This window comes from Pseudophryne corroboree, chromosome 9, assembly GCF_028390025.1.
Source record: "Pseudophryne corroboree isolate aPseCor3 chromosome 9, aPseCor3.hap2, whole genome shotgun sequence".
NCBI classification, from domain to species: domain Eukaryota; kingdom Metazoa; phylum Chordata; class Amphibia; order Anura; family Myobatrachidae; genus Pseudophryne; species Pseudophryne corroboree.
In genome coordinates, this window is record NC_086452.1 from 367,516,986 (window position 1) to 367,539,283 (window position 22,298).

Below are 22,298 nucleotides of genomic sequence, written 5' to 3' on the forward strand. Positions count from 1 at the left end.
CAAGTCTGCACAAGCAATCGCAGCCCTGCTATGCTAAAATACACTCCCCCATAGGCGGTGTCTTGTTGATCGCACGAGCAGCAAAAAGTTGCTACGTGCGATCAACTCGGAATGACCCCCAAATTCCCTTATGGATGCTAGAGAAAATAGGATTTTAATACCTACCGGTAAATCCTTTTCTTGTAGTCCATAAGGGATATTGGGCGCCCGCCTCAGTGCGGTGACTTTTCTGCAGGTTCTCTTTTATGTGGTTACCTGTTCTGCTGTTGTTGTTTCCAGTCGTTGCTGGTCGTTGTATGTTAGTGGTGTGCTGGTTTATAAATCTCACCACTCTTTTTGTTGTCATGTTTTCTTCTCATATATGTCCTTTCTCTTTTGGGCACGTTTTTACCTATAACTGCCTCTGGGAGGAGGCATAGAGGGGAGGAGCCAGCACATCCAGTGAAGAAATTGAAAGTGCATCGGCTCCTTTGGACCCCGTCTATACCTATTGTACTAGATTCCCCAATATCCCTTATGGACTACGAGAATAGGATTTGCCGGTAGGTAATTAAGATCCTATTATACTCTTTGCTACCTAAAGACATTAGTTAAAAAAGTTTACCCCTATTATTTTATTATTTTTCTTGATGTAATTATTTAGATTTGTTGCTTTTTACGTATATTAAATAAAGATACCAGCTCTCTGATATATAATATAAGTTCTGCAATTTGTTTTCTCTTTTCAGTATTACATTTTTTGGTAAACACATACAGTTTACTGCAAATAGCAGCAGCTTAGCCGCCATAATATAGATATTTTCCTTTTATAATACATTTTGATGCAAACATTTCATATGCAGCTTTATAACTTTGTTTTTTGTTGTACCACAAATCTATGTACTTCCCAATAAAACTGGGTGAAGGTATGCAGGAGATCATTAATAATTCTACTGTTCATAAATGACCGTTACAATTCTACAACACAGTTTAGAAATCTGCGCTGCTAATTTGATGCATTTTTCATTTTTAACATATTTATTGTGCTAAATTCTAATCAGATTCCTTGTGTTTTGCCCCACAGTCAGCCACCTGCATCCCCAAGCACTCAAGAAGCAATACAGGGCATGTTGTCGATGGCAAACTTGCCTTCAGACTCCTGTCTACAGACGTCGTGGAGTACAAACCAATCAAAAAATAATTCCATATCAGCCCAAAATTCCAAGAAATCAGGCAACAACAAGTGTGCAAGCAAACGGGCCAGCAAGAAAGCCACAAAGAACAACATCACTATGGACGACTATGAGGAGGAGCAGGACAACCTTGGAGCCTGTTTTAAAGACTCTGATTATGGTAAGACAAGCTACCAAATTAAACTGTGTGAATGTACTGTGACACAGATTTACAGCTTGGTGGCCTAGATGTACTCACATTCAAGAGAAGTGCTACTGTGCATTTTCATAGGTACAGCATACAGAATGAACAGGTTCTGCAAATTACCCTCCTCCTATACAGAACTAGAGGAGTGATCCTGTGCTGGTTTTCAGACTGTACATACAGAATAAAAGAAGGTAGTGAGGTTACACTCGGTATACCATAGATAAGAGGTCTAGAGGCATTGTCTGTGTAGATTATTATGAATTAAGAATCACATACAGTGGAAGAGAAGTGGTACTAGGACGCACACTAGCAGGGGTAGATATATTACAGTCTTGCATTTTTTGTTATATAGGGACATCCATGGGAGTGTTATGGATGTGTCCTCATATACCTGTCCCTTTTGTGACATATGGTGCAATTCAGATGCCTCGTCTGATGGAGATCCAAGGCTGCATCCTCGGAAGGTTGCAGCGGATCTGAGAAGCCGGCAGTGGTCCTGCTACATTCATATAACTTCTCAGATCTGCTGCTACCAAATACTCAGCACCGACACCACTTGCGCCCAGGCAAGAGTCAGGTCCTATGTACTTAAGATTAGGTTTTTTTGTCGCAAAGGAATTGGAATAAAGTCACAGATGAAGCATAGTGATGCATGGGTCACCTGTATCAGACCTGTCTTTTGCCTGTTTAACCTACAGGTAGATTGTGAGATTTTTATTCCTTTTTGTCTTGCTTACAGTGTACTAGGTACTGTACTTAGGATTTGTTTTTGATAGAGATGAGCAGGTTCGGATTTACTCAGTTCAAGTTCCGTTTTATCTGGATTTTTCTTATTGGCTATCCAAAACACATGACTTCCGTGAGCCAATAAGATGCCGTTTTAAGATCCGAGTAAAACCGAACCCGCTCATCTCTAGTTTTTGGCATGGCTAAATAGCAGTCTGTGATGCACTAAACAGGGCTATGTGGTGCAGTTTGCGAATAAGCGTATGTGGACCTGTATGTTGTATGTGATGGAAGATAAGGGTTTGAGAAGCTGGTATTTCAGCATTCTGAAATTGTTAACGCTAACTGCAAAAAGCATTATCTAAAATGAAGATTTTGGGGCAGATGGAGAGTTGAAAGCAAGTTAGCAGTAATTACTCCGACATTGCATGTACGCCCAAAATAGCGTATATTCGCCTCTGCAATCAGACCACCATTATCTTTGTGCTTGTTTTCATAGTTGTCCTCATTATTAGTGCACACTTGGGCCAACCCTATCCCTGGTGCTACAGATCTGTCCAAAAGCTACGGTAGTAAATGTTTACACACAACTCACAAAAGACACAAACGCAAAACCGACTAGCATTCCACTCTGCATCGCCCCATTATATTATAGAAGTTAGCATACAGTGGCTTAATAAATAATTTGATTTTGTGTCTACAGTGCACTTTAGAATTACTGTGTTGTATTTTCATCAGTAGTTCGTGATGGATTTACTTGTAGAGAATCATTGTTTGCAAATATTTAGTAGTTTTAAGCAGATATTAATTATTAAATCATTTATTATGTTGGAAAAGCTAAGCGTAGTAACTCTAAGGAGGTACAGTATAATGCAGGCATTTTTGTTTGTTCTAGTCAAGTTTATATTGCACCATTTTACCGAAGTACGGTGGAGGCAGCCATTTTGTGACTGAGCGGAATCGGTACACTACAACCAATGACTTCACTGAAGCGTTAGTGACTGACTCTGCATCCATAATATTTATTAAGCACAAAATGGCTGCCTCCAGTTTGTGTCATAGTGATGTTTTTTTTTCCCTCACATTACATGTAGAGCCCACAAAATGGCTGCTTTCACTGTATGTTGGCATGTTTATGTTTCTGTGTAGATTCCTAGACTACGGAAGTGCTGATTATTTTACAGCTTGCTTGTGTGTCAATACACAGAGTACTGTAAAATGGTAATTTTATTCAGATTTTTTTTTCTTTAAAATGGATAGATCTAAAGGCTTCAACTGTGTTTATAATCAGAAGCTGTATTTTGATATAGATTTTGGACTTTTCTCCACTGGAAAGCACAGACCAGTAAATCAAATTGGGTGATTTTAAATGCAGATTTGCTTTGAACAATTGTGCCAGTGGCGTGCGGTGAGGTCAGTGGCTGGGGAGGCACTGGCAGCTAACCATCTCCCCCCCCCCCATACAATGGGGGGGGGGGGGGAGAGTGTAGTCCCCGATACATTGCTAAAACCAGCACCAGGCAGAACCAGCCAGGGGGGATAATGCCATAGCAGGGAAGACACTTGGTATGGGGTCCCCCTGCCATAACATTAATCTGCCCCCCAAACTAGTCAGCCCAGGGCTGGAATTCCTCGGAAGTGGGAACCCCAAAAAATAAAAATGGGGTCCCCCTCCCGAGCAATAACCAGCACTGGGCTGATAGCCCAGTGCTCTGCCCCGCACCCCTGGTGGCGGTGGGTGCGGGGTTCATTGTTCATATTGTTCTTTACAGGTGGCCTACAGGTCCCAGCAAGCCTGCCCCAGCATGCTGGCACTTGGAGAACCACAAGTGCCAGCATGCCCGGACATATTGGGCCCGCTGGCACCTGTAGTCCACCTGTAAAGAAAATATTCAAATAAAAACACCACACTATCTTTAAAAAATGAGTTTATTTGTCAGGGTCTTCACCTGGGGGCGGCGGCCTTTAAGCTCTTTTGCATGGCCGCCGCCTCCTCAGGGCTTCCAGCGTCTTCCTCCGGCATCTTCACCTGGGAGGCGGCGGCCTTTAAGCTCTTTTGCATGGCCGCCGCATTCCCCAGGGCTTCGGCGTCTTCACCTGGTGGGCGGCGGCTGTTAAGCTCTTTTGCATGGCCGCCGCCCATCCAGGACTTCCGGCGTCTTCTGTCTTCAGGAGCTCTCCACTGCTCCTCCTCCGCTGTCAGACTGACGCGCCGCTGCCTCGTGCTGACTTGTATAAGTCAGCCGGAGGGGGCGGGGTGATGACGCAGCGAGCCGTGATTGGCTCGCAGCGGCCATCTTGAATTTCAAAAATTACGCTTAAGCGACATTTTTGAAGTTGGTACCGCTCCGCTGCCAAACTCTGCTAATACTCTCACCTCCGCCGCGCCCACACAGTGATTGACAGCGGATCCAGTGATGGATCCGCTGGCCAATCACTGTGGCCTCACTGACAGGGGTGTGCTTTCGTGGGTTGAAAGCACGTCCCTGTATGAAAGCGGCACCTCTAATGGTGCCGCTTTCCAATGCATTTTCAAAGGACTTTTAATGCCCATTGCTAGGCCCCCGCCTGCACCAGCCCCCCGCTCCCATACCTTTCCCATTCACACCATCGGGAGGCACCACGATTGGTGCCTCCCAACCCCATTTAGACAGGGATAATGTATACATTAATATAAAGGAGATACTTATGACACAGAATATGTGTCATAAGTATCTTCTTTATATTATTTTAGTCATTAATGATAAGGGAGGCACTGCCTCCCTTGACTGCACGTCCCTGATTATAGTGCATAGCCTGAGCACTATAGGTTTCTAGATCAATTAATTCTAAGCTGTTCCTGACATTTTCTACAGCTGTGCTGCAGTCTGTAAGTAATAGGGGACTCGCTGCCAGGATTCCGACAGATGGGATGCCGCTGACGGTATACAGACAGCCAGCATTGCGTCTGCCAGTAAACCATATGTATTCCTCATATACAGAATAAGGAAATTGGTGCTGTGTAGCAGCCTCATTTACAGAATAAGGATAGTGGTGCTGTGCATCAGGCCTCATTTACAGAAATAGGAAAGTGGTGCTGTGCATCAGGCCTCATTTACAGAATAAGAAAAGTGGTGCTGTGCATCAGGCCTCATTTACAGAATAAGAAAAGTGGTGCTGTGCATCAGGCCTCATTTACAGAAATAGGAAAGTGGTGCTGTGCATCAGGCCTCATTTACAGAAATAGGAAAGTGGTGCTGTGCATCAGGCCTCATTTACAGAATAAGAAAAGTGGTGCTGTGCATCAGGCCTCATTTACAGAATAAGAAAAGTGGTGCTGTGCATTGGGCCTCATATACAGAATAAGGAAAGTTATGCTGTTGATGTCAGTATATATAAATTGTTGTGTATGTAGGATGCATTTAGTAATTAGCACACCTGCAGAGCATCATACTTTTTTTTTTTTTTCATTTTAGTAAATCGATATTGTGTACATACATTGCAGGGGGAACATTGTATTTCAATATTTTGAAGCTAAAAAAACTCATTGCCAGGATCTGCATGCCCAAGCCTGGCTGATTGATATGCCAGAAACTTTTTCTTTTTTTTTCTTAACAAAGTTTTTATTAGTGAGCTCATAGAATCAAACAGAGACCAACATATTTTAGTCATAACATAAAACATTATAAACGTACTGTAGATTAACAGTTGGTCTTCATAGAAAAAGCCAAAAATATGATCTATTTTTAACCCAAAAATCGGGCAATAAAATATAGAAAGAGTGTCAGCCAGTAGAGATACTAACCAACTGAGACTGAAGAGTAAGAAAGGTGAAGAAGAGAGAAGAAAAGAGAAGAGAAGAAAGAAAGATGGGAATAGAAGAACAGAATAGAATCCCCGGGAGGGGTCCATCAAGTAAATCCAGAATTATCGTATATAGCACAGGGCATTACAAGTTGAAAGGTGAAGGAGCATTTTGGGTAGCCATCCAGGGACTCCATATTTTATCTATGCCAGAGCCTTTTTTATGTACTGCGCATTTGCCAGCTTCTGAAATGATCACACGGAAGATGGCACCACTAGCAAATGGTACTGGGGAAAGCGTTGTTTGGATTCCGGCGTCACTCGCATGACCGTCGGCATCCCAACCGGGGAGACACCTTGCACACGAGCCCTCCATTGCTAATGTGTTTAAAATAAAGCCACTTCACTCTTATTTCTCGTGTAGATGTTCTTGCATATACTTAAATCTCAGTTTCTAAACTCTGACACTAAAATAGTTTCCCAAGTTATAATTAAATTTGCAGACAGAGTAGACTTACTGATTACTGTTTCTGTGCTGTATCCTAGTGCATGTGTCAGAGAACATCACAGCCTGCATAGAGTATTCCATCTGTAGATTTCCGTAGTGGACCAGATCTATATAGCTGTATGTATGTATGTATGTATGTATGTATGTGTGTGTGTATATGTGTATATATATATATATATATATATATATATAGTTACAAAAAAGGCACTCACCAGGGACTTAGTAGCAAAATCCAAAAAATTATGTTTATTAACTTACATAGTGGAAGCCATCATGGCGGACCTTCCACAGGGCACAATCCCACAGGAGAGACAGGTATAAACATAATTTTTTGGATTTTGCTACTACTGTAAGTCCCTGGTGAGTGCCTTTTTTGGAGCTGTATATACATGGATTTCGAATGGAATGCATTGGAGTGCACCCCAGGCAGTTGATACTAAAATATTAGAGAGTGACAATCTACCAAAGATAGATATAGATAGATAATTGTAATTTAAAAAAAATAAAAAATATTTTTTCTTTAATTTTTTTAATTTTTATTTGTGTAATAAGAACACAGTGGAGGCTGGAATTTTGTGGCCTGAACTACTATTCATGAAAATGTAGGATACCTGTTCATTAGGACCTAACTAGGTATGAGGCACTTTAACATAGCAAAACTTAAAACACAAGCTTCAGTCTTGCACATTTAATGGAAAAGGACAGTATTTGTGATACTTCTTTTCTTGTAAAATGACACAAAAATATTATTTTTACTTCATTCAAATATCCAAAACATTCCTTTATTTTGGAGTTACTGGTATTGGTATTTGCACTCCTCAGATTTTTTTTCTATTGTTTAAGTATGCCATTCATTTCCATTGCATAAATACATATGTCTGTTGGGCAAACTAAACACAAATGATGGTCGGACCTAGTTTAGTTTGTTTTGCTGCTTCTCTCCTCCATTCTGATGTCTCACGAGAGGTAGCTTATTAAAATATTTGTTTAAACATGAGATTCTAGGATGGTCCACTGCTAAATTAGCACAAAATAAACTTCTAAAGGGTCTACTGTATTAATGAAAAGGAGGATAGCAGTAAGATTCCATGGGTCTTGCCGATATCACATCAGTACGTATATCCTCCTTGTGTCTACAGTCATCTCAGGATGGGGATAGCAGAAAAAAAAGAATATATAAAAAAAAAATGTTTTATTAGTTAAATAAAACATTTTTTTGTGAATTCTGCAAGAAATAAATAACTATATATATATATATATATATATATATATAATGTGTGTGTGTATGTATAATTACATACATACACACACATATCGTCAGGGGAATTCTATCACCGATTTAATTTTTTTAAATATAAAAATTTCATGTTAATGAGTCTCTTATTTGGCAGATTCTCCTTGTTTCATTCCAAAATCAGCTCATGGATTTCAATGCAACCTACAGTAGAATTACAAGAACAATGGAGTGCCCACAGTGCATTATAAAAAGATGCGTGGAAATGTGCACCGCCCGTCCTGTGCATGTGCCCGCACATTTTCAGAGAAAATGCGATCGCCTCTGCCTGTCAATCAGGCAGAGACGGTCTCGGGGAGCAAGGAGGGGGGGGGGGGGGGGAGTACCAGGGTGGAGACGGAGCGTTGCGGGGGCAGAGCCAAATGAATGGGGGGGCGGTGCGAACGGGGTGTTATCGCGGCAGCTGTGTGACATCACACGCAGCTGCCGCGATCTGGAAAATGGCGGGTCTCCTGCTAATTATCAGAATTTGCTATGCTTCCTGAATTATGCCCATAATAACCAAAATCACACATACTTGTGGTAAAGTTACCTTTTGCTTACCAGAGTTTTTTCAAGGACACCAGCTCCAGACAAACTGCAGGACTATTAATATGCACTAGCAATAATAATTACATACATCTCATTCACTTCCATTGAGGAACCTATAAAGAAATTGTACACCACACTGGTGCATTACCCTTCTAAAGTTAACATATGTATTAAAAATAACGACATAAAATCTGTTCATAAGAAGCAATATTAAACATCACTTATTTGAAAGAAAGATTTTTGCCACAATATTGTTATTTAGGGATTGGGATACGCCCTTATTCTGGTTTAGACAGTGAAGGCAGCCAGTTCCGCGCATTGGAGAGGTGTTCCATTTATTTCCTTTCCATACTTATCTGAAAGAAGTCTGCATCAATCCAGGACTGGGTTTCTGCGGACTTCACTTCTAATAGTATATCTAAACAGTCTAGTGATCCCCAAGGTCTAGGAGCACAACGAACACTGGGGCAGATGTATTAACCTGGAGAAGGCATAAGGAAGTGATAAACCAGTGATATGTGCAAGGTGATAAAGGCACCAGCCAATCAGCTCCTAACTGTTAATTGAATATTGAAGATGATTGGCTGGTGCGTTTATCACCTTGCATTTATCACTGGTTTATCACTTCCTTATGCCTTCTCCAGGTTAATACATCTACCCCACAATGTGGGAAAACCCCAACGTGGTTCAACCAACCCCTGATGAAGTCATTCTGACAAAACACATTAGGTGGTGTTTGTCATGCTGCTGGATCTTCCAGTACACTGGACTGTTTAGATTGATATGAATGGTAGTTCATTGTTTCTCAGTCATAAATGGATGCAGACTTCTATCGGTTAAGTGCTGTTAAATTTTGATTCCTGTGAGCAGATGTTTTATTTGTTAATAAATAGGTTATTTTTATAAGGGTGGTGCTCCATTGTGGTTCACATTGCATTTATACTGTCGTTCCCTCAATGGAAGTGAATGAATGCTAATTATCTGGTTATTACAAATGGATATTAAGAATTCGTCAGTACTGAAGTTTGGCTGGAGCAGTTTGAGGGAACCTCTTTGCTGCAAGTAAAGGTGAATATGGCTAGTGTATGTGTATGGCTCACATTGATAGAATGCATATTGGGCCTGATTCAGAGATAGCCTCTTTGTATGCAATGGCTGTGCTAAAATATGCAAATACTGCCGGAGGCATGAATACATGCATTCTTCTGCTGGCTGCTCTGATCCACTGTTGCGGACGTAGACTCAGCATAGGATCACTCTGCATGAACATCAGTCATCTAAGTAATGCCCAGATTACTCAGGATGGACATTTTTTTCACGCTCCCGAGGCCAGCGAAGCTACATCCATAGACGCTGTCACTAGCCTTGGCATGCCCAGTTTTCTGGAACGCTAGCCATCACCACTCCTTTCCCACCCCCAAGTGGCCGTATAATGTCAATCATACTGTATCTTAGGGAGCACAGTGGCCGTCATCGCAGACAGAGATCTGCACATGCGCAGATCTGAAAACATCTAAGATATATGCAAACCATCAGGTTTGTGTACAGCACAGTGAGCGCTGCCTTGTTCTAGTGTCATACACACGCACACACACACACATATTCATCACACACATATTCATATTCATATTGCGACAGTAGGTGATTTTATTTCTATTGCTGTGATTACCTGCAATAGAAAATCAGCCTTATTGATGCATTTTATTAACTAAATCCTTAACTTCCATCAACTATATGTACAGTATAAACATAAATTCAAATAGAAGTTGAACTACCTCCACTGCAGCGTGCAAAACTGCAACTCTGGGCCTAATTCAGCTTCAATTGTATATATCCGAAATCACAAATGTACGATTTTCGGAAGTATGCGCTGCGGCTGCACAGCACTCGTGCGGATTTTCAGATTGCAATCGCATCCGAGAAGGCGACGTGGCGCTAGGGGGGAGTGGTCAGGACAATGCAGGTGTGTCCGGGCCATTTTAGCCGCTGCAAGGGAAAACATGGCAGTGGTGTGCCTTTCTTCGCAGACAGGGGTCGACGCTTACGGCTGCGATCGATGTGATTCCTCTGATGCAATCACAATTAGGTTGCGATCGCATCACAGAGCGGCACTTCTCATGCTGGGTGGCCTTGCTTTATACTGGGCGGCCCCCAGCATGAGAGTTTTTCAGTAGCAGATTTTGCGAATTAGCAGAATCTGCTACTGAACCTGAATTAGGCCTTGTGTTCGCTTTTAGTTTGGTTGTTTCCATCTTATTAGAAGACAGTTAATGAATTTTTAAATGCAATGATATGAATGTTATTTCCATTACTGTAGCTCCCTTCAACCATGAGGTAAATCAATACATTCTGTAACAAAAGTTCAGATTCCCCCAGAAAGCCATCCTCTGTCCGTAGAACACTAGAGATAATCGCTCACCGCCTGTGGTGGAGATTGTGCCGTCCGCTCCAATAACACTGATCTCTGTTTGTGTAGTTTACCCATCTCTCGAGTCAGATGAAGATAATCCCGTGTTCAAATCTCGATCAAGGAAGAGAAAATGTTCTGATGATGCTCCATATAGCCCCACAGGTGAGCATGCATCTTATGTACTCCTCCTAATACATAGGCTCCCAGCCCCCCTATCTTTGTATACAGCACAGCAGTGTTTTTTCAGTTTACCCAAAACACTGAACAGTTACACACGATTTAACCAATATTATTTCCAACAAAATTACTAAAACAAGAGCAAAATAAATATAAAGTGTATGAAGTTTTAATTTTATAGGGTTTTTTTGTTTTTTTGCCTTGTTCTTTTAAAACCAGGAGTAGGAAATGTCATGTCATCACAGTCATCACATAATTCATTGGTAAATTGCACTGTATAATACTACTTACAGTATGTAACATTACTGTACAACTGAAAAAATGCTGCTGAGTGTGGGAGGGGGCAGGTGTTGTATACACTATAGGGAGGCATTAAGGTGTTGGGGTATCAAGCAGTGGAGAAATTGCCCATAGCTACCAATCAGCTTTGAGGCAGCATTTATCAAGTACATTCTATCAAATGATAGGTAGGTGCTGATTGGTTGCCACGGGCAACTTCTTCACTTTTCTGCTTCACTGTTTTCACTGTTTGATACATCAACCCCTAAATGTTTAGCAAATCTTATCCCCAATAAACTTTTTAAAGATAAAGTAGAATTAATATCCATTTAATTTGAAACCGAATTATAAATATCGATGTTTTATATCGTTTACATGGTACATGTTGTTGATTAGAGGCTGCTATGATGATGATGAAGGATTGGGAATTCCATGACTATAAGAGAAAATGCTTGCTGTTTTATGGCATAAAGAGTTGGATGTATGAATATAATTTCATGTATAGGAATATTGCACACCCCAATATCACTTACATTGTAACTGAGTGAAGAGCGGAGAAGGCAGGAACCCATAGGTTTGCATACAGCTCAGTGAGCGGGAGTCTTCCTCAGCTCATAAATAGCACACCCCAAGTTACCTTGCGCTATTTCATGTGCTTTTCTTGTGTATTCTTAAGCATCTAGCAGGATTATTCAACTGAACTGAAAGTATGAAAATGCACCACAAAGCAAGATATATAAACTGTTAAAAGAAGTTAATGCAAGTGCATTTTTTTTTAATACAGCTGTTTCATTTATAGATTAAAGTCAGCAACAAGGTATGTGTGCCATATTCATATATTCATTGGTAGTAAGCAGTGAGCAACATCAGAGCTGTTTTCATCACTGAAAGCTTGCTGACGGCAAACAGGTTAAAGTGGCAGTGCAGCAACACAATGGTGCACATATTTCTGAGAGTACTGGCATCATCAAGTCCCTTTTGTCATCAGCAGAAGATCCAGGAACAGAGATACAGATGTGTGGACACATACACCTATCCTCAAACCGCACCAAATACCGCTTAGCGCGCAACGGACTTTGCAACTTAGACGCACTAAAACACTAATCCTAAATCCCTAGTACAAAATTGAGGAGAAAGTACATAATCTAGGGTAAAAGGTTCGGTACGAGTTTCTTGCACCATGAATCATTAAGCTCAATCTGCATCTTTATATCAATTCCTTTGTCACTAAAATACTAATGCTAAGTACCCAGTACTGTATAAACAAAGTAAGAGGCAAAACTGAGAAAAAAAGTAGTAAAACTGAGGAAAACATTTGCAGTATGCAAAATTGAGGAAAGGGCATGCACTGTGTATATATATATATATATATATATATATATATATATATACACGAAAGCCCTCACTTACTCACAAACTCATCACCAATTCTCTTATTTCCTGATATGTTAGGAAGCTGAAATTTAACATATATGTTCTTCAGGTAGGAAATAGGAAAACTACGTAATTAGAATTTTAATAAATAATAAAACTCCCCTAAGGGTATTAATATTTACTTACATTAAGACGTCTCAAATTTACATGTCTATATATTTACCAAATTATTAACACTCATTTATATTTACAACCGTGAAAATCAGAAACTCCCGTGCGAAGAACGGGTAGAACAGCTAGTTGTATATAGAAAGGCTGAAGACAGGTCTGATATGAGTGGTCATGCATCCTTACTGTTTATCTGCGACTTTATACTAATTACTTTGCAAAAAGAAAAGAACGCTAGCACAATGGGTGTCATTCCGAGTTGTTCGCTCGCAAGCTGCTTTTAGCAGCTTTGCACACGCTAAGCCGCCGCCTACTGGGAGTGAATCTTAGCTTATCAAAATTGCGAACGAAAGATTAGCAAAATAGCGAATAGACACTTCTTAGCAGTTTCTGAGTAGCTCCACACTTACTCTGCATCTGCGATCAGTTCAGTGCTTGTCGTTCCTGGTTTGACGTCACAAACACACCCAGCGTTCGCCCAGACACTCCTCCGTTTCTCCAGCCACTCCCGCGTTTTTCCCAGAAACGGTAGCGTTTTTTCGCACACACCCATAAAACGGCGTGTTTCCGCCCAGAAACACCCACTTCCTGTCAATCACATTACGATCACCAGAACGAAGAAAAAACCTTGTAATGCCGTGAGTAAAATACCTAACTGCATAGCAAATTTACTTGGCGCAGTCGCACTGCGGACATTACGCATGCGCATTAGCGACTAATCGCTTCGTTGCGGAAAAAAAATAACGAGCGAACAACTCGGAATGACCCCCAATATATGGAAACTAAGATGCAAAATTGAGAGAAAAATGCGCAACACGGAATCACTCCAGGTGTCTAGCGCCATATGGGACAAGAAGGATAGGTGTATGAGGACATACTGTAACTGTTCCAGCAGTTCCTGCTGTTGATTTTTGTATAAGATGCTATAAGGGTCGTTTGCAAAACTGCTGCCCAGCAGCGCAGATGCTTTTTCGTGACATCATGCAGCAGTTGTTGCCCAAGTGCTATCATTTATACTGGGCAGTGCATGGATTTGCAGGCAGTATGGGGATATACGCGGCAGATGCATCATCGTATTTAGATATGGCGGCTTAATAAAGTATTAATGGTTTGTTGCACCTGTGTTGCTTTTTTATGCACTCACACAGGAGCAAGGTATCATTTTTAGGGATATTTTAAGGAGTTAAAAGAGTAGAGAAGCACAAGGCGTGACAAGAACATAACTTAATGGCCACACTGCTTGATGTAATTAAGTTCTCTGAGCAGTCACAATTGAATATTTAATACATAATAATGCAAAATAGAAAAATGATAGGCAGCTCATATAGAAACATTTCTACTCAAAGTTGACTTTTAATACAAAGATTTTTTGCGTGCCTTTATTCAGTATTGCTGATATCCCATAGTGCTTATATTACAGGGACATAGGGGTAATTTTGCTAAGGTGGGAGTTTTTTAGAATTGGTGATGATGCTCATAGCAATCAATCAGATTCTACTTAACATTTTTCTAGCTGCTTCTAGAAGATCATAGATGAAATCTGATTGGTTGCTATGGGCAACATCACCAGTTGTAAAAACACTCACGTTAAATTTACCCCTTAGAATTTGACTGCAGATAAAAATCATTTGGCCCATCTAGTCTGCTATAACATGTCAAGTAATATAACTTACCATCACACAAAAAAGTTGAAAATGCAAAATGAGTTTTGCCATAAATGTGATTAACACAAATATGTGAAGAAATTGGAAAAACAAAACAAAATAAAGCACAACAACTTTAAAGAACAGAATGAGATGATCCACATGTTATCCTTGGTTCTTATAAAGATGAACATTTCCATCCCAAGTCACACATGATCTACAAAATAAATAATACAATAATATTTCAAGGACATGTGTAATATTCATTCTGTTCATATTTAGCTACCCATTGTAAATATATATACCAAGCATTCCTCCTTTGGTCATAAAACATAGCATATCAGCCCCCAGTCCTCCTGTTTGGGAGGATCTCCTCTTCCAGAGACACGTAAAACAATTCTTATAGGGGAGGCATCCAGCCTAGGAATACACACCAAGTTTATAGATAACAGTGTCAAATCTCTTAACCAACCAATGAAAAGAAAAATGACTGTATGAATTCAGTAAACAATTGTATTAGGTTGGAGGTGCACCTGAAAGCAAGATACAGTGTTCCGTTTAGGGGGTTGGAAAGACCACTAGTCGGTCTTCGCCAAGGAAGGCTTTCTTGGTGGCGCACTCTTTTGTTGTATTGTGGATTTAAGTTAAAATTTCACTTTTATTACATACTTTAAAAAAAAAAAAAGTGGTTTTACATTTACATGTCATGCCTGCAAATGTAAAACCGCTTTTTAAAAAAGTATGTAATAAAAGTTAAATATTAACTTGCAATCCACAATACAACAAAAGAGTGCGCCACCAAGAAAGCCTTCCTTGGCGAAGACCGACCAGTGGTCTTTCCAACCCCCTAAACTACACCTAAAACAATTGTCTTGTCTCTTTGTTATGTAAGTGAGTAGACCTGTAAAATAGGGCCAGCTTTAGGTGGAGTTGACTAGGGACTGGCCTAGAGAGAGCTATTGTACTCATTCTTCAAACTAATGTGGGACATTGGCAAAATCCCACATGGAAAAAATCCCAGACTTGTCGATCCTGCTCATTTTTTGGTCAGAATCAAGGATTTCCAAGAAGTTGGATTTCCCCTGTTCCCCGACATAGGCATCCGGAGAAGGGGGAATTGCCCCAATTCTCTGCTGTTGTATGGGCCACTTTAGACTGCTTACAGAAAAACATTGTATCTTGGCTATCCATTCATAAGAAATTTTGATTAGACTGAACTAGAAAAACCTACAGCCAATCTGCACATCAGAATGTTAAGAGCAGCCCAATTTATATCACTCCAGTTGAGACATGAGAATAGCTAACGTAGTTAGTTTGTGCATCTGAACAATAAAAATAGCACCACACTTAAGGCTTTTGTCAAAGTGAGGCAATAAATGCAGCGCTATAGGAAATAATGTTCATACATCCAACTTTCTATATAAATAATAGAATTTAAATTACATTTAAGCCTTTGCATATTTGCATAGCCTGTGTTCTGGTTAGCAAAATGTTAATAATCCACCTGATTAAGGTGTTTTGTTTTCATATATTAATTTCTATTTTCCACTGGAAAGACTTTTAAATAAGGGGATGCAAAAAAGCGGTTTGTTCCTTTCTTCTTTGGGAACAGATGAACGGATCAGATAAGTGCAGTAGAATAAGGACTAAAACATTGTCAAACAAAATTTGGGTGAACTCCCGTTATGGAGCACCTCTGTTTTTGGGTGATTAACTGTATTGCAGTTTACTATACTATTTAATTTTTATAACAATCTGCCTGTGATATATTCTTCTGATTAACAAGCATTAACTAATTCAGTGCTTCCAACACTAGTCCTCAAGTGCCTCCCTACCACCAGTTTGTGAGGATACCCATGCTTGAGTACAGGCCACCTACATAATTAGTGCCTCATTTTGGTTCACCAACTGTACTCCAGCAAGGATATACCTAAACCATTGCCTGTTTGAGCACTGGAGTTGGATACCACTGCTTAAATTGAAAGGCATTTATATGACAGTGCTTTAAAAAGCTCTGTAAATTTGTAGGACCTCCAGTGGAAAATTAATATATTTCTTGTACACTTATTCGACGATAGACGAGTTATACAAATTGATGTGCGAAAATAAAGTCTTTTAAAAATTACTATATTTTTGTTAATTTTTACTACAGTATATATAGTTTCTGAATTTTCTGAATTTTATCCTGGGGATGGTCTTGAGTAATGAATGACTGTTTAAGGTTCTCGCATGTAATCTATTCATGCTGGTTCCTTATTAAATGTTTATTATTTAGCGAGAGTTGGCCCCTCCATACCGCGACAAGACAGACCTATTCGTGAAGGTACAAGAGTTGCCTCTATTGAAACTGGACTTGCAGCTGCTGCAGCCAAGTTATCCCAGCAGGTGAGACATTGCAACAGTCTCTCGTATACCGTCCAAGCATTTGTGTGACCGACACCATTAACGATTGTCAGAAATTTCTGCTGTAGTTCCATTAAATAGCACTAAAACACCTGTTTAGATATACAACATTCCACTCCGTTTCTATTACAATTATGTATAACCCTATCAAAACAGTGTTTTAGATTTCAGCAAAGCGGGATTTAGATCCATTACATTATTCATCAGAATCTTTTGTAAAGGATTGTTCAGTTTATTCCGAGAATTCATTCTTTTATAGTAGTTCAGCTACTAGTTATTTATCCAGAATGGGTTTTTTTTTAAAGATTTTATTTCATTCTAAGTTGAATAGCATTTTAGCAAATAAGATCTTGCCATATCTTCTAAAAAATTAAATTGTAACGTAAATAATTAAAAATATTTAGCAGACAAATTGATTTTTATATATGCTATTAAAATATAGATATTTTTGGAATTGCAGTATACTTTTTTATTATGAAATATATTACACACTGTGGAAGTAATTTGCGTAGTGCACAAGAACCGTAGCACCAAACAAGTTGGTGAACAACTACTTCCTGCTGTAACAAGATCCCTCCACTAACTACAAGTGCTGACAGCTCTGCGGAGAGATGGAAAACAAGAGAGCTACTTTGCAAAGTACTTTAACAGGAATGATTTCAGTCTGCCCATGTCCTTTCCTATTGGCCGGTTCAATTTTCTTCTCTTCCGCAAACACTGCCGTCTTGTTTCATAAACCAATGATGGAAATCTATGCATATTTTTGCAACTTGAGGAGCACAGCACCTCCAAGGTTGCTTTGGGCTGCTTCTCAGCCCTTGTGAGCAATGTTAATGAGGCCCAGTGTTAATTTTTCTTAGTTATAGATCATTATATTTTATTTTCGCTGTTCCCTTTTTTAATTGGTCAAGCTACATTTTTTAAGGCTATTATATAAAAATACTCTCATTCTCTACTTAATTACATTATTATAAACATTTGTTCATTAGCCTTTGTTTTGTGCTTTTAATTTTTTTTTTCATCTTTGCTTTATTTCATTTGCTTTCTTTGCTATTATTTTCCAGAAGTAATTTACACAATTAATTACACATTTAAACACTACTCATCTCCTAGTTTAATTAGAGTACATATAATAAAACAATACCCTAATACTTCTCTGACATGTGAATGATTTTAGCCCTCTTCAAATACTTTCATTAGATCTTGATTTCATAATCTGTCACAAACTGAATAGACATTTAAGCCCATTATTTATATATGCCAACAATTGCCACAGTCTGTGTCTGTGTTATGAAGATTCTTTGAATAAAACATTTTTTTGCCCTTCATCTTATAAACCAGAAAACCCTTTTATGCAACTGTCCTAAAAGAAAATTCTGAAATTGTTCAGCAGTGCTTTATTTTGCTTAGATTTGTCTGCAGTGTGATTAGAGCTACAATTGCAATTTATTTGACCAGTATTAATAAAATCACTGTTTTATGTAATACAGTCTAATAATTAATAGGTAGAGCTCCACGGTATGCAAACATATAAACTCCTTAAGGGCACAAAAAATAAATAAATAACACATTAGATGTGTTTGCTACGGTGGATTTTATGCATTTGTACTGGTACCTCTCCTTGCAGAGATTGTGTTCTTGTCTGAATAAGGCTCATGTTTTCAGGAATTCAGGACCAGAGCCAATTTAATCATCAGTCCAAGGTAGCCTGCCAACCACTCTTATAAAACTGATGTGCCAGTGGAGGAAGCAGGATGCCTCTATACCAATTGCTAGGCCATTAAAGGGACTAAACTTTATATTTTTATTTACTCATTGTATTTGTGCAATATAAACATTTCTATGATGATGCTAGCAGGTATATTTGCTAAGCTCACCATTTCGTACAGTTCCATTATTTGGTTTCTAAAGCCTATCATTCTTTGTCTCCTCACTAAACTCTCCCATAAATTTAATTGATGCGTGATAATCCCTTCACAGTGCAATAGCTTGGGGGTGTGACCCATTGTTAGGGAATCTGACATCATCAGGGGGTGTGGTCAAGTCCAAAAAGGTTAGAAAATATGACCGAGCGCAGGCAAAGACAACTCCCTGAGTTTGCTCCTGGATTGCGAAGAGACCTGTTCAAGACCTGCAAAGAGACCTGTATGCACAGTTAAGCACAATTTATTTTTTTAGGTTGGAGTCCCTTTAACAAGTTTTAGTCTTCATTGATTGGCAGTTAGCCAGTACAGCCAATGAGCATGTCGTCCTAATAAACAATGGCTGACTTGAATAAATCTTTGGATTATTTATTTATTTATTTATTAGCAGTTTCTTATATAGCGCAGCATATTCCGTTGCGCTTTACAATTAGAACAACAATTATAGAACAAAACTGGGCAGAGACAGACAGAGAGACAGACAGACAGACAGAGGTAGGAAGGCCCTGCTCGCAAGCTTACAATCTATAGGGAAATAGGCATTGATACACAAGGATAGATGCTACCTGTCACATAATGGTTCCCCAGGTTGCTAGGTTCTTATATGATATGATCACCCAGCAATGTTGGAAGACAAAATGTGAGTTTATGTGGACTGTACAGAGGGGATGTAACTTGATAGGGAAGCTGTGAAGGTTATGTGTGTGGGTCTGAAATTTGGTAGGCTTGTCTGAAGAGATGAGTTTTCAGAGAACGTTTAAAGGTTTGGAGACTAGAGGAGAGTCTTATTGTGCGTGGGAGTGCATTCCACAGAGTGGGTGAAGCCCGGGTAAAGTCCTGTAATTTTGAGTGGGAACAGGTAATACATGTGGATGAGAGACGCAGATCTTGTGCAGAGCGGAGAGGTCTGGTAGGGAGATATTTTGAGATGAGTGAGGAGATGTATGATGGTGCAGTTTGGTTAATAGCCTTGTATGTAAGTAAAAGTATTTTATATTTGACACGGTAGAATACCGGTAACCAATGGAGGGACTGACAGAGCGGATCAGCAGATGAAGAACGTCTGGCGAGGAAGATTAGCCTCGCAGCTGCATTTAAAATGGATTGAAGTGGTGATAGCCTATGTTTGGGAAGACCAGTAAGGAGACTATTACAATAATCAATGCGGGAGATGATGAGTGCATGGATTAGAGTTTTTGCAGTGTCTTGTGTAAGATAAGGGCGTATTTTGGATATGTTTTTAAGGTGCATGTAACATGATTTAGAGACAGATTGAATGTGTGGAACAAAGGACAGTTCAGAGTCAAGGGTGACACCTAGGCAACGAACTTGTGGGGTGGGGTGGATAGTTGCATTGTCAACAGTTATAGAGATATCAGGTTGGTAACTACTCTTAGCTGGTGGGAAAATAATTAATTCGGTTTTGGAAATGTTGAGTTTGAGGTGGCGAGATGACATCCAAGATGAAATGGCAGACAGGCATCCAGTGACACGAGCCAATACTGGTGGTGACAAATCTGGGGAGGATAGGTAGATTTGAGTATCATCAGCATACAAATGATACTGAAATCCAAAGGAGCTGATTAGTTTACCAAGAGAGGAGGTATAGATTGAGAAAAGCAGAGGACCTAAGACTGAGCCTTGCGGTACTCCAACTGATAGAGGTAGAGAAGAGGAGGTAGAATCAGAGAAGTGAACACTGAAAGAGCGATTAGATAGGTAGGATGAGAACCAAGAAAGGGCTGTGTCCTGAAGACCTAGGGATTGTAGTGTTTGTATGAGAAGAGAGTGGTCAACAGTGTCAAAAGCAGCAGAGAGATCTAGAAGAATAAGTAGTGTGTAATGGCCTTTTGATCTAGCAGTGACTAGATCATTCACTACTTTGGTCAGTGCCGTCTCTGTGGAGTGTTGGGCACGAAAGCCTGACTGAAGTGGATCCAATAAGTTGTGCGAGTTAAGAAAGTGTGTAAGGCGAGTGTAGGCAAGCCTCTCAAGTAGCTTGGAGGGACTGGGTAGCTGAGAAATGGGACGGTAGTTAGAGAGTGTGTTTGGGTCAGAGTTGTGTTTTTTTAGAATGGGAGTAATGACTGCATGTTTAAACAGAGAGGGAAAGATACCAGTAGAGAGAGAGAGATTACAGATTTTAGTTAAGGTTGGGATAAGCACAGGAGACAAAGTTTCTCTCTGGCAATAAATAAGTGTACTTTTTACATACACTGGATGGCATAAGATATGTAGAAATCACAGCTACTATAAGAGTGCCCATGTGAAGGTGTTTTAGAGATTGCAAATCGACTGAGTTGATTTATGCCCACAGTATAGATCAGTGATTGTTACTTTAATACAGTCCCTGAAAATTAATTAATTAGCATGCTATCCTAAATAAATCTGTGAATGTCAGAGAATCTTCACTTGGCTAATAAAACAAAAACAAAATAATAACAGCAGCAGTCCAACTAACTCCTCCCAATAACTTGTTATAGATAGATAATTGCTAACCCTTCTGGGCACTTTATCCTATATACCACATAAATAGACACAGGCTTTCTTCCTCACATAGTTTTTTCTAAAGCACTGCGCACCTGTTCGATTAAATCCATATTTCTAAGCAGCCTCATGATAACGATTTGCTTCCTTAAAGGAGGAACAAAAAGTGAAGAAGAAAAAGAGCACAAAAAAGAAGCTTTCACCCAACAACACAAATAAACTTTGTCAGGAAAGCAGTTCTCCTGAAGCCACAAAGCTGGAATCTCTGGACACTAGTCTAACAGACCACGAGTACACAGCCGGTGTCAGCACGTTTGGCGTAGCCCAAGTAAACAGAGGGTCTCAACCTATGGCCCCCGGGGTGTTCCTCACACAAAGGAGACCGTCTGTGTCTTCCCAAAATAACTCAGCTGCCAAAGGTAAACCTACATGTGAAGTGTATGCTGGACTTACCTGAGCAATGTGTCAGTCAGAGTGGGTGATATTGCCGTTGTGTGGAGGACATGGAATGCTACACATGGAATGCACCACTCCGGGACCCAAAATGACTGGTACCAGGCCAGATGTTTTTGGATTATTAATCATTATGGTTGCAGTATTTTTTTTTCTGGTTATTTAGGGAGATTGCAAACAATTTTGGTCCATTACCATCCTTTAAGAAATGGAGTGGTACAGAAGTGCACTACACACCGAACATTGTTCTGCGACATCACATTGTATCACTAATTAGACGAGGAAACTGCAACTGTATGCTTCACCTGCCACCCCATATAAAACCCAATTGGCAACATCCACAAATAAAGATGTGTCTAACTGTGTTCTTACCAGATTCAAGCTGTAAATAACTTTCCTTCTCCCCAAAACTGCAGTGATAGGAAATGTATTTCTTTTTAAGCTACTAAAATTCCTGCAAACTAAACATTATAGTATAAATACATGGAAAATAAAAATTATAGTATAAATAGATAGGAAGAAAAAACCATGTTTGGAAGAAATCATTGGTTAATTTTCCTAAATATAGTCAGTGACACAAACAGGATTGAAACAGTCATCATTGTTGACATATAATCCCTTCAACATCAAAAGAGGAGCAAGAAACACTCGGGGTTCTCATTGAGAAGGCTCCGGGTTCCCATTGCTGTTAGAACACTTGTTTATATGTATATAATGCCTATACTGTACAGTTGAAAAAAATATTTACTGACCTTGTTTAGCCTAAAAATTAAACGTGGCT

General features: G+C 39.7%; 1 protein-coding gene across 3 annotated transcripts in view; it reads left to right on the forward strand.

Moving 5' to 3' along the window:
* PHF2 (PHD finger protein 2) overlaps positions 1-22,298 on the forward strand; it is a 475,173-nt gene that overhangs the window by 446,170 nt on the left and 6,705 nt on the right. The window contains exons 18-21 of one of the 3 annotated variants that reach the window (XM_063940740.1): positions 1,064-1,332; positions 10,678-10,773; positions 16,528-16,637; positions 21,219-21,483. In XM_063940740.1, coding sequence (XP_063796810.1) covers positions 1,064-1,332; positions 10,678-10,773; positions 16,528-16,637; positions 21,219-21,483 — 740 coding nt within the window. The remainder of the gene's footprint in view (positions 1-1,063; positions 1,333-10,677; positions 10,774-16,527; positions 16,638-21,218; positions 21,484-22,298) is intronic. The other 2 variants (XM_063940741.1, XM_063940742.1) reach the window with 2 other exon arrangements.